Source organism: Zosterops lateralis (assembly GCF_965231275.1).
Source record: "Zosterops lateralis genome assembly, chromosome: 6".
Classification (NCBI taxonomy): Eukaryota; Metazoa; Chordata; class Aves; order Passeriformes; family Zosteropidae; genus Zosterops; species Zosterops lateralis.
Window position 1 is genome coordinate 36,883,783 of NC_139761.1, and position 12,406 is coordinate 36,896,188.

General features: G+C 40.6%; 1 protein-coding gene across 1 annotated transcript in view; it reads left to right on the forward strand.

Annotated features, from left to right (window-relative positions):
- The window catches only part of LOC310910152 (uncharacterized protein), a gene marked incomplete at both ends in the record, with an annotated part of 59,053 nt that overhangs the window by 38,368 nt on the left and 8,279 nt on the right, over window positions 1-12,406 (forward strand). The window contains 10 exons of the mRNA XM_083862609.1: window positions 5,932-6,068; window positions 6,358-6,489; window positions 6,865-6,905; window positions 7,753-7,795; window positions 8,376-8,439; window positions 9,806-9,966; window positions 10,155-10,247; window positions 10,882-10,919; window positions 11,589-11,745; window positions 12,188-12,324. Of these exons, the coding sequence (XP_083718735.1) occupies window positions 5,932-6,068; window positions 6,358-6,489; window positions 6,865-6,905; window positions 7,753-7,795; window positions 8,376-8,439; window positions 9,806-9,966; window positions 10,155-10,247; window positions 10,882-10,919; window positions 11,589-11,745; window positions 12,188-12,324 (1,003 nt within the window). The remainder of the gene's footprint in view (window positions 1-5,931; window positions 6,069-6,357; window positions 6,490-6,864; window positions 6,906-7,752; window positions 7,796-8,375; window positions 8,440-9,805; window positions 9,967-10,154; window positions 10,248-10,881; window positions 10,920-11,588; window positions 11,746-12,187; window positions 12,325-12,406) is intronic.

Consider the following 12,406-nt stretch of genomic DNA (forward strand, 5'->3'; position numbering starts at 1 on the left):
CCATGCAGCTAGACTTACAGAAGTCACAGATTTCAATGACAGGCTCTTTAGCATATAAAATAAACCTAGATTTCTGAATGAATTTCTAAATGAATTAATTTAACCTCTGTTTAACTTTTCTGACAGTATAAAAGCTAGTGTAAATTGAGTGTTCATAACTTTATTGGACTTCCACTGAAAAGCAGCAAAATGGGAGTCTTGAGATAAAAAAAAAATGCAAATAAAATTTTGCTGGTTTGTGTAAAACCAGAGGAGTATTGTTGAGCAGATACAGTCATCTTTACAGTTTCCTAGAGATTAGCTTGACACAGGCTTACAAACTCAGAGGCACATGTCCTCCATCACCAGCAAAGTAGACTTCTGTATAGGACCATTTTCCTAACACTGAATTTTTTTCTCATTCTTCCTTTTCTCAGCCTTGTTTTTATTACTTTCTCTTTCTTGCAAATTTTATAGATAGAACAAGTTGTCAAGTGTCAGCTATTTTTCGTTCACCTTACCAATTTCTGACATTTTAAATTGGCTTCTTCTATCTCTTGCCAACTGTGCCTAATCTTGCACTAGGTCTCTGTAGTTTTCAGCTTATTTAATATTCATCTATTGTTTAAAAGGTCTCCCAACCTGGTGAGGCAGGTTAACTTTATTACTGGTGTTTCTGCTCCATTTTCCAGGTAACAGAGATGGGAAAATTAATCCATAACAAGAGAATCTCAAAACTTCACTAATATCTCTTATGGAATAGGTAGTAAAAGACCTTTAATAGGAGTTCAGGACATTAGAGAGTATTTTTAACTGAAACAATTGAAAGAGTTTAATTCTGTTTTTTAAACCCCACATCTTTTTAATGCACCCTTCCCACTGATCTCTCAGTGTGTAATTTATAACACTAATTTCCACTTGTCTATTAGTGCATATCTGATGTCATTGATAACACATGTGAATTTAGTGCCTTGTTTGTGTTCTTCACATTCCCTTTCTCACTGAGCACTCCCACATGCTCATCAGGCTCATTGGGCTTCTTGATATCCCTGGACCTGTGATTGCCTGCCAGTTCTCAGATTTGGGTGTGTCCTCCACAAGCATCCTGATTCCATAATGGAGTAAGACTTGGATGTGCATCAATCCAACCCACCCTTAAAAACACAGCTTTGTCTGGTGAGATTTTTCAAATTTCAAGATCAAGTGCACACCTTGGGCAACCACCATAGCTCTGGAGCAAACAGAAGGACATGGCTTTTTACAGCATGTGGTTCAGCTTGGGAATTCCCCATGGCAGGAGATCACGAATACCAAAGTTTATGCATTTGTAGGCAGAGTCTGGACAAGTTCATAGAAGAAAAATAAAAAAATCCAGTTAAAGTAAGTTCAGGAAGTCTCTATATCTTAAATTGTTGAGGGCTGAGAGAGCATTAAATGATGCTTTCCCTCTTATACTCTCCTTAGACACTCATTTATAAATGTCATGCATGATGTCCATTCTTGATAAGACTGAAGGTTTTTCCGCAAGAAAGTGGGCAGAGGGACTAAAACCTAAGATGCTGCAGAGAAATTAAGTCTTTAAGAGGAATTAACAAATGGAAAAGCAAGGAAACAGAATGTTAACAATGTGAAAGTGGGCTACTGGATGGGGATACTAAGTTCAGCACTTTTAAGCCATCATTCTCTGCTTTCTAAAAATGCCCAAGACTTGTAAGTGGACATTGAATGTGGGCCCTTTGTTAAATGGGCCCAGACCAGTATAGAGTTAAAAATATTCTTAATTTTCTTAGTAAGAAAATGATATTTTTTAAACTTTTATGGACTTTTTTTTTTTAACTATGTTTTTTTTAATTTTGGAGACTTCAAGTTTTTTATATAAGACAAATTTGGGTACTATATTTTATAAAATGATTAAGTATGTTTTATATTTTCAACAAAACTTTTTTTTTTTTTTTTTTACAGAGTTGCAGTAGCAATTCTGGCACATATGAGATCAATTCATGTGAAAGTCTCTTGAGATTCAGGAAAAAAATATAGTCAGTGAAATACATTGTTGTTTGAGGAACTGTGTTCTACCACTATACTTATTGCGGGAACATGTAGACTTCCTCTGGTGTTCTGTTCTTGCACTGTTATTGTTTCATTGTTATTTATTACTTACTTCACCATATAAGCAGTTGCAACTATACACCAGCAGCCTATTGTTCTAGGTGCTGCTTGAAATATGTTTATAAAATCAGAGGATGTGGACTGATAAAGGCAAACAAGGAAGGTTGTTTAGCAACATCTCAAGAAAAGAGTGTTCTAAGGAGGGATGTAAATGAGATTATATAAATATAGTTTTAGGGATACTTGTAGGGTGCTCCACCCAGAGTGAAGGGCCAGGTGGGAGAAAGTGTGAAAGCTTTTTCTTGAAGTTTACTATTAGAAGGTGTATACTGAATGCTCCCAGGGGGCAGGAACTGATCTCCTAGGACAGAATGAATTCTGATAGTCTGCCTGTAAATCACCTTCTGGAAGGCCACAGAAGTAGCCCACATTCTTATTTAAAAAATAATATTAAAATTTTCAATGACATCAATTATCTAATATTTTGCCCTCTAGAAGACAGTGATGCTGACTTGTTCCCTTGTCCTCAGTGAGATACCTACTCAGCTATGAAGTGGAGGAAAAAGAAGAAAAATGCTCCTCTCAACTGCTGTTGATAGTTTATATTTTGTGACTTGCCTGGAGTGCAAGGAGACCAGGTCAAGGAGATGCTCTGGGCAAACAGTGTTTGAGACCACATTCTTGGTTCAGGTCCTTTCAGCACAATAAGAAAAAGCTATACCATAAGTGTCATGAAAAAATCTACCTCCCAGAAACAGTGAGAAGCTAAATGCACTCCATGAGGAGAAGGATGCTTGAGGCTTCTGCCCAGATTACAGGCAGGCTGAAGCTTGCAGACATTAACATCAAAAAGGGAGATGGAATTAAAATGTTTGGTTGAGCCCTTGCTTGAATTTGAGCTCTCTATCAGACAGAAGAGATTTCAGCTTGAGCCAGATGAGTGGGCGTCCTGCTGTTTGGGATGCAGCATGGGGCTGTGGCTAATGGTGTTTTTTAGCATGGGTCATGTTGTTGTAATGGTAAAGCACAATTAAGATCCAGTTCTGCCTGCTATTATCCTGGAAGATAATTAGACACTTAGTGTAATAATTGGACGAGGAGACCGTGCTTTCATAAATACCTGCCTGCCACACCTGCTTTTGGCCGGATATTGCCCCACAGGAATACTATGGCTGCTATCCCAAGCATGTTTGACAGCTGTCAATGTGTCATGGTGGAGGGGTCACTGATGTGATGCTATGCTGTGTGTTTCCTGTGGGAGTCTAGTTGCTGTAGTTAGGCATTGGTTAGGCTTACGTACCAGGGTGATGGGGGTTTGCTCACACGTGGCTGGCAGTGGGAGCCGTGCACGTGCAGAGGCAGAGGGATATTGCAGTGAGACCCACCAGGCAGGGCACAGGATAGAAGTGGAATGCCACTTCTCACACACCCACTTCTGCCTGGAGGTGGTCAGACAGAACACCAGCCTGAGGTGTCAGAGATGTGTAAAAAAGGTTCCTGGGTGTTGTAAATACCTCCCTCTTAACACCTGGAAAATAATTTACAAACAAGAGATAATTAGGTTTCAGAGGACACTTCTGAAGCACAAAGGGCATCACCAAACATATTTTGCAGATGGGAAGAGGGAAGCATGCTTGTTTAGTGGCTGTTAGAATTCTCCCAGAGAAAGTCAGAGATCTTAATGAGAAGTCGGGGCTCTGCTGTCTGACAGGTAGTTATTTCTTTAAGGTGGATGATACAGTGCAGTAGCAGACAGTGACCACATACAGACAAAAAAAATAATTGATGGAGCTTAAAAATAATGCTGTGTTCTTTGCAACAGATGAAGTCAGAGCATGTATTACTAATTGGGTAATATCAATGAAATAAACTTTGGTTCACCCATAGATTTACCCACTTGGATCCTTCTGATCCTTCTCCTAGTGGTGACAAGGGCCAACAGCAATCTGTGCTAATATCAGTCTGAGCTTCCCAAGAGGCAGAAAAGGTTTTTAAAGGGACGTTTCTTGTGTGCATATAGAACTTTGGGAGCTATTAGAATTGTTAGAAGCTCATCTGATTTGTATGCGTTTTGATGCTTTTTTGAAATAATATATCTTGATATATATGATGACTACTTTATCAGTCAAAGTTACTCTTTTTTCATTCAGAGTTACTTAAAAAAGATGACTTAAGCTTCAGAGAAGTTGGGGGAGGCTGACTTTCTTAATTCTTGATTTACACATGGAGAATCAACAATGGGCCAAGTCAATTATTTTGTGTCTCCCAAAGTCAAGTCTGCCAGTAAAATTGTGTGACAAGATTTAGGCCTATTCAGATGCTGTTCAGATGAAGGTGTGTCTGCTATGCAATGGCAGGAATGCTTGAGTACATGGCAATACAAAAAGAGGAAATACAATTCTACTAATGGGATTGGCATTTATGGCAATGCTCCCCATGCTGTCTTTGGCACCTGTGTAGGTTGTCATCCCTAACAAAGAGATCGTGTTCTGTAGGGTGATCATCTCTGACTTTTGAGTGTGGGTCCACAAGACTCTATTAGATTGTTAATCTAATGATTCATACTTACTTTTTTATTTCCTAATAATGATGACAAATGTATTTGCCAGTAGATTATTCTGACCTCAGAATGAAAGTGCTTGTTGATGATGCAAGCCCTGCAGACTGCTGCTAACCACCATTTCCTACTAAAAGCTCCTACAGTGGAGTTCAGGTGGGAAGCCACACTTTACAACTGGCCACTTCAGCTGAGAAAGGAAAATAAAAACACTAAATTTGCCCTCACTGCATCTGAAAACATGGGAATTAATAGGTGAACTTTATTACCTGAACACACCTCAAATGGAAACAGCAGAGCGGTGCAATTTTTTGCAAAGAAGCGATGTCAGCTCACTCTGTGCTGGGAAGCACAGACAAGCTTCCACCTGTACATGAAGTGTTGCAAATACCTTTGCCACTCTGGCTGCAGCACAGAGATGCAGTTGAAAATAGTGATATTAAGCAATACCTTTTTCTATACAGCTTTATTGCTGAAAATTCTGCCACAGTACAGCTGCTTCTCAAAGCAAATTTTATCCATCAAACTGTTCAAAGTTTCAATCTTTTCTTATAATCTTCTTCACAGAAGATTAAATTCAGTAATTTAATCTCCACAAGTGATTAATCTTATTTTCTTCAATTTTTTTCTTTATATTTTCTTGAAAAACTCTGTTGTTGGGTGTTTCCTTTTTAAAGTTTCATAAGGGAAGAAAGCAGACTGAAATCAGGTAGCTTGGTAGAAGATGTTCCTTCTGTGATACGAATTTGGATTCATGGGAACCTTGAATGCAACAAGCTCTTGCCTTGTCTGCATTGGCAGCCAGAGGTCCTAGAGAAAAGAAAAGATGCTCAGAAGGTAGACAAGACAGAACTTACAGCCAGAGCTACTCTAGACATATAAAGGCATGTTCATGCTTACCTGTGGAAGCCCAGTGTGTAGGAGCTGGGCTCTGTCCATGTGCAACTCCTGTCACAGCTGTCCACAGTGGCCAGCCCTGTGAGGCCACTCTGTGCATGTGCCTCTATGTGTATGGATGGCTCTTCATCAACACAACTGCCTATTTTGAATGCTTATTTTTTTCCCCCAGACTTAAAAAAAAAAAGTAGTTCTCAAGAAGTGCACAATGACAAGCTTTCACAATAGTAAAGCAAGATGGTTGTCTAGCAGCAGCTTGATGGTGTCTTGGCTAGATCCAGGCCTGAATTCGGTGTATTGCTTGTGTACAGAGCTTAAAAATGCCCACCATACAGGGGACTAGATTGTTTCATTGTTCCACTGTTTCCTGCTTTCCCTGTCTTCAACAGTAAGTCAGTCTGATTGCTATGTGAGCCTGAGCCTGCCAACAGCTTCAGTGCAGCATTTCCGCACCAAAACTGTCCAGAACAGCAAGAACCCGACGTGGAATGAGACTTTCCACTTCACTATCCAGAGCCAGGTTAAGGTAAGAATGCAGACACCTCCAACAGCTATTCTACCCGATATCAAGCATACAACATAGTCCTTCAGCTCTGCAGGTCTTTCTGAGATTCCTTGTGAAGTATTCACACTCTTACTGTACTTATATTCTGATGGTTTGATAAGACTGTATCTGCCTGCATAGTCAATAGAGTACACAGAGCAACTGCAATATTTCTATTTTTTCATTCTTTCCCAAGGTTCTTCAACTAAAATGAAATACCTGTAGCATGCTATATTTGTTAACCTTTCGTATTTATTTATTTTTTTCCCAGAACATTTTGGAGCTTAAAGTTTGTGATGAGGACAAAGTAACTGAAGATGACCATCTCCTCACTGTTTTCTTTGATGTCTCCAAAATCCAGCTTGGAGAAAACATTCAGCTAAGTTTCCAGCTGAATCCAGAGGTATGGATAAAATTCAGGGACAAAGCAGAGAAGGTGTGTCAAGTGAGAATATGATTGTCTGGAGAGCACTCCAAGAGGGAGCAGGGGTGACCAGCCACCAAGAGGCCCTGTAGTATGCATTCCACTTGTCCTGCAAGGCCTTCACTAGGAGTCTGCTAAATTAATGGATAAGATGTATATGATACTATATCATATAGACGTATATGATACTAGAAGTATAACAGATACAATATGAAGGAAATTAGGTCTGTGGCATGCGCAGCAACAAAAGGTGGACACTGGTTTATAGAGACCCCTGAAGGGCATAGATTCCTGTAGGGTATCTCCCTTCACAAGGGACAAAGCTTTGGTGACTGCCTTAATTTTCTTTTGCAGGGGAAAGAGGAGTTGGAGGTTGAATTCACAATGGAGAGCAGGTGCGTAAGATGAAATAGCTGGAGGTGTAAAATAGAAACACAAGGTTACTGCCACAAATCAGTTCACACTTGCAGGCCCCTAACACTACTGACATCTGAATAAAACAGAAGGTAACTTTGGGTAGAGTGTTTAATGTAGAAGGAATGCATGATGGTGCATGGTATGCATGCGTCTACACTGGGCATCCAGACACACAGAGAAGCAAGCACAGATGTTGGTGGGAGCATAGAGATATCTCTGATGGCAGCTGCTCACTAAGCTGAAAGGCACATTCTATGTAGGAGGAAGTTTTAAGTTTCCCCTCTTGTTCCTTACTGTGGGATTCCAGATGTCTGCACTGTACTAAGAAACTGGTTTTTCTCTGTTTCTTTGCTGACTGTACAGTTAATAGAGAGAATAAACATGTAGATCAGTCCTAATGCTGCTGATTTTTAAGGCAAATGGTAATGTTTTCCCCTTTTCAAAATGGCATGTTGGATGAATTCAGCAGCTTTTTAGCTCTCATTCCACAAGTTTGAGCTAAACAATTTTGGGCAATAGTGTGATTATGCCATCCCTGTGTAAATTGTCATCAGTGTGTCAGAAAATGATCCTGTCTGATACAGTGTGGAACTCTTCTGTTTGGTGGATTTCCACAAATGTTGTCAAGTTCAGACTCTAACCTGTGAGAGGCAAACTGGATTGAATATGCATGTGGAATTTCTGCTTCTGTTTATACATGCTGCCTGTCCAAAGATGCTCTTTTAAAGATAAAGATAATGAAATAATACTTAAAGAAGAGTCAGAAAGAGAGAAAAATAAGAACATGCTGGTTTTGAATTGATTGTTTCCCATTTTGTCTTTCAGTCCAGATCCTCCTGAGAACATTATTACTAATGGAGTTCTAGTGGTAATTTTTATTTCATAATCCTTTTCCCTGCTGTATAGGAATGCTTGTTGGAAAGCTGGCATTAAAGGTACCAGGCCATTGTGGTGGCATGGAGGCATTGACCAACAGACACAGCCTAAAGCTGGTGTTTGCATTGGATTTCCCATGTGGTCCCAGCTAGTTACTCGTGCTGGGAGAGGTTAAAATGGTGAAGGCTGTGAGCTGCTGCCAGCGCTCACCTCTGCCTAAACTGAGTTGGGCTCAGGGGTATGACATCCCTCTCTCTGCCCAGGGAGGGCTGGGCACCCTGTTTGGAGAGCCTTCTCCTGTGGTTGATCCTCCCCCAGGCCCTTGCAGGGCTGCTCCTGCAGGCAGAGCAAGCAGATCCCTTCTCTTCCCTCATCTCTATGCTTTCTGTTGTTTCCTGTGGGGAAGTCCAATCCCATCCCCCTAGACCTGGTCGTGGGGTTACAGGCTGGCACCACCTCTTCCCTGAGGTGTGTGCCCCAGGACCCTGTGGGCATGTGTCCAGTGGGCTGGATGAGGTTGAGCTCTGCTGACAGTGAATGCCTTTGTCTCTTACCTCTGTTATCTCTTACAGTCCCGTGAGGTTTCCTGTTTGGATGTGCAGGTGAACGACGGGAGGCTGAGGAAGGACACTATGGGTGAGCCTTTCAGTGACTTATGGGCAAATCAGGTTGCCACTTAGTGGCAGAAGCATCAGTGTTTTACACTTGAGCATGCTGGTTTTAAAATATTTAGGATGCAAGACAAAATCTCACTGATACAAGTGGCCTGTGGAGGTGGTTGTAGTTGATCAAAAATATACAGATTTTTCCTGAATGTGGTGAGATCAACGTGTGGTCTAATTTCCCCCCAAAATATTTTTCTCTGCAGTGACATCTTGCCAGATACTTAGAATTTTCCAAAGCAGTTGTGCAAGAGATTGAGGTTTTTTGGGTCCTAAACTGAAGCTAAATCCTGTTATTTCTGGATTCTGGGACAAAATAATAGGCAGAATGAGATTGGATCTCTTTTACTATCTAACTTCATAGAATTTCTTTAGGTATAAGATTATAAGATATGTCCCTGGGTGAAACTCAAGACACAATATATTAACAAAGACATTTATTGCACACCTGAAACAGTGTATCACTGCCACGTCAAGCCCATACTTGTGGAACTGTGTGCCTCCCATGCAATTTTTAAAGTTGGGACATGTTCTGACATCGCATGATGACCCCAATCCAGCACATTGCCTAAGCACCTAGGTGATCCAGTTGAGTTCAGAGAAAAAGTTTGCTGGATGTGACTGAAAATGCTTAAGCAATTATTTTGAAGGCTGACTATATATTATATGCTTTGGAGTGTATAGCTTTACAGAATATATGTCACCTTGAACCTTGTGGGTTGATATCTTTCTACATAAAGACCATTTAAAATTACTTCAACATATCTGATGCTCTTTGCATGAAAGGAAAAAAACCCACCAGACACTATTTTGTAAGTGTTAGAAATATTTCAAAAGAAATATAATAGGTTGAAGGAAAGAGAAAGATGATAGAGGGACTGAGATTTAACTGATACCGAAGAGAACTGTGGTCTGATAGGAAAAAATGTGTTTCTTCCAAATGTCCAAAATTTTCAAAGTATCTCAGCAATAAGACAGTATGTTATACTCAAACATTATCCTGGTGTAATAACAAAGTATTTTGTACATTTCAGACTTTCAGAAGAGAGTGTCTCCCCAAGTGCTTATTGTCTGTGAATCATTACCTAATGAATAGAGCCGCAGTCTCTGCTATCATATGTATCTCTATGTGCAGTGGTGCTATGGCAACAGTCACTATATGGCATGTTCTGTACACCATCCCTAAAACTGAAACCTTCAGATAAATCAGTCTATTTATTCTTCCTATAATCTGTGTATCAAAGTGATGTCCTTACTTCAGGATAACATATATTACATTACTGTGCAAACAAACTGTCCTCATTTTTTGAAGAGCTTAAGTTTGAACACCTTTGCTTCAGAGAGAAAGTTTGCGTTAACTGTGGACGGGTCATATGAAGGAACCCAGACACACACGCTGAGCTCCTGCCTGTGCCCAACGTCCCCGGCCAGGTTCCACTACATCAAGTACAACCAGTCGGCGCTCACTGTGGCTCTGCCGCGGCGCAGACGTCTCAGCAGGGTACGTGAGCACCACTAACACGTAGCTCTTTCACTGGGGACCTCTAAGACCTGAGTGTGTGTGCTGGGAATTGATTAGTGTGTGTGTGTGAGACAGGGGAGACTGCTTTTACCTTTTCTTGTCCTTTTTTTGTTTTTTTTTGTAGAATAGCTAACTTGTTTATTTTTTGTCTTACCCTTTTTTCCCAGTCTATATCAAGTCAAAATGAAAGCAATATGAATGAATCTGTGACTCTACCTCTGAACTCGCTTCCTATACAAGAGAAAATAGCAATAGGAGAGGTGAGAACAAGTCTTTCTTAACAGAAAACAGCCCATCATGCATCCAGTTTGGTGGATGATTAGTCTTGGAGCTCAGTGATTCAGCTCCTGTCAGACACAAAGCATGCTACGGTGTAAGGTGTGAATGACAGTTGCTCTGCAACTATGCAATAGTTTCTTTTTCTTTTGGATCCAGGCATGCCCTGTGAAACCCTGTTCTGAGTTTAAAATAACTTCCTCAGGACATGTCTAATATGTACATTCATCGACATAGTACACACGCTAACAGTAATGGATATGACAATTAGGACTTACATTTGCAAAGGGAATGCCTGAGGTAGAAGATAAAATAGAGGTCATCCATATGTGTATAGTTCACATGCCCAACTTTCAACAACCTTCCCAAATAATGAATGTTAAACTATGAGAAGCTGAGGGGCCCTAAGCCCACCTAGCTTGGGTGAATGGCAAACTTTTATTCAACCCAGACTGTGCTGGAACTTGTGAAAGTCTCTCACAGTCCAGATTATTGCTGGCCAGATTCTCCAGCCACGTTGCTGAATTCAAAGATAGTGAAACTCAGGCCCTAGATGGAGTGGGGGAGGAAGGAGTAATGACCTGAGCATGCTTACACTGTTTGTATTGCAATTTTCAGGACAGGACAATTGACTTGTACACAAAGGCAAATGAATGGTAAGTGAGTCTCCAGCAAGACCTGATTCTGTAACTGGGAGGTATTTGTTCCTACACAAAGCTCTTTTGAAATCAGCAGGGATTGATGCAGGCTCAGATGGGAGCAGATGTGTGAGTTCATTATTGGGTTGTAGGCTTTTATTTGTGAGATTCTTCTTTTTAATTGATGGCAGATTACATCATGGGTTCCCTGTCCTCCAAATTTCCAAGCTACTAGTGCATCTCAGCAATAAGTCTTGATTTGTGTGCACTATTATGCCCACAGATGGAGAGAACAGCTCTGCAAAAGTTCACATTTCTGAATTATACAAACAAAGTAACTTCAAGACATGGTAGCTGTTTCTCTAATCTCACAGCTGCAGAGATTAACCACTGTTGACAGTGGTTATCCAGTTACAGGATGGATGGCAGCACTACTGAAACTTGAAAAATTAATTATATGAGCATATAAAATCAGAAGCCTGTAGTAGATACCATAATGGACAGTGTGTCATGATTTGCTCTGCCTTCCTATTTACATTCTCATTTTCAGCTACAGCAATTAGCAGAGGTGTTGTTTCTCATTTATTAGATTATACTGTCCACAAACTGGTCTGTAAACACATACAAGCACAGCTAGATTTGTCCATGGTGACTAATAGTATAACAATACCTGTGCCCTGGTCTCAGGACTCAGGGTCTGTGTTTCAGACCAAGGAACCTTGATGCCCGCCTGGGGTTTGACCTCTGCACAGATGAACAGAATTTCCTGCAAAACCGAAAGAAGATAGTTGCTGCTGCGCTAAAGGAAGTTCTTCATCTGGAGGAAGATCTGCAAGAGCATGAGGTAACCAGTTAAGGGCACTTTTGGGGGATTTTTCTCTTCCCTTTCCCTAAAGCCTGGAGATGAGGGATGACTTTTCTACTTCATTTGATCGTTAACATCAGCTCATCCTCCAGGGCACTTTGCCACCAGTTTGATCTCAGCTGGAGAGTTCAACTCTCTGTTTAGATGAGCAAAATCTCTCTGCATACAAGTGAATTATTTGAAGGCATTTCAGACCAATAGTTTGGCCTATGTTTCTTAAAAATCCTCTGTGAAGTGTCAAGACCTAGTATATTCCACAGGGATGTACAGTATAGAGAAATGTTGCTTTATCTCTCAATTTCTGTGTTTTATTTCACTAGTGTCTGGATGCTGCTTTTGCATTTCTGTAATCTTTTGACATTATTTGTGCCTTAATGCCACTCTTTCATCTATGCTTTCTGCTCTTTTTTGTGTCCAACAGGTGCCTGTAGTGGCTGTGACCACAGCAGGGTGTGGCATAAGAGCACTCACTGCCATGTATGGCAGCATTTTGGGTCTCCAAAAGTTGCGTGTTCTGGATTGTGTTTCATATATCAGTGGTTCGTCTGGCACAACATGGTGAGGAGTCATTTTGATACTATTGTTTGGATCTTGCTTTGTTTTGTCTTGGTTTCAGAAAGGGTAAAAGTAATCAACTGAG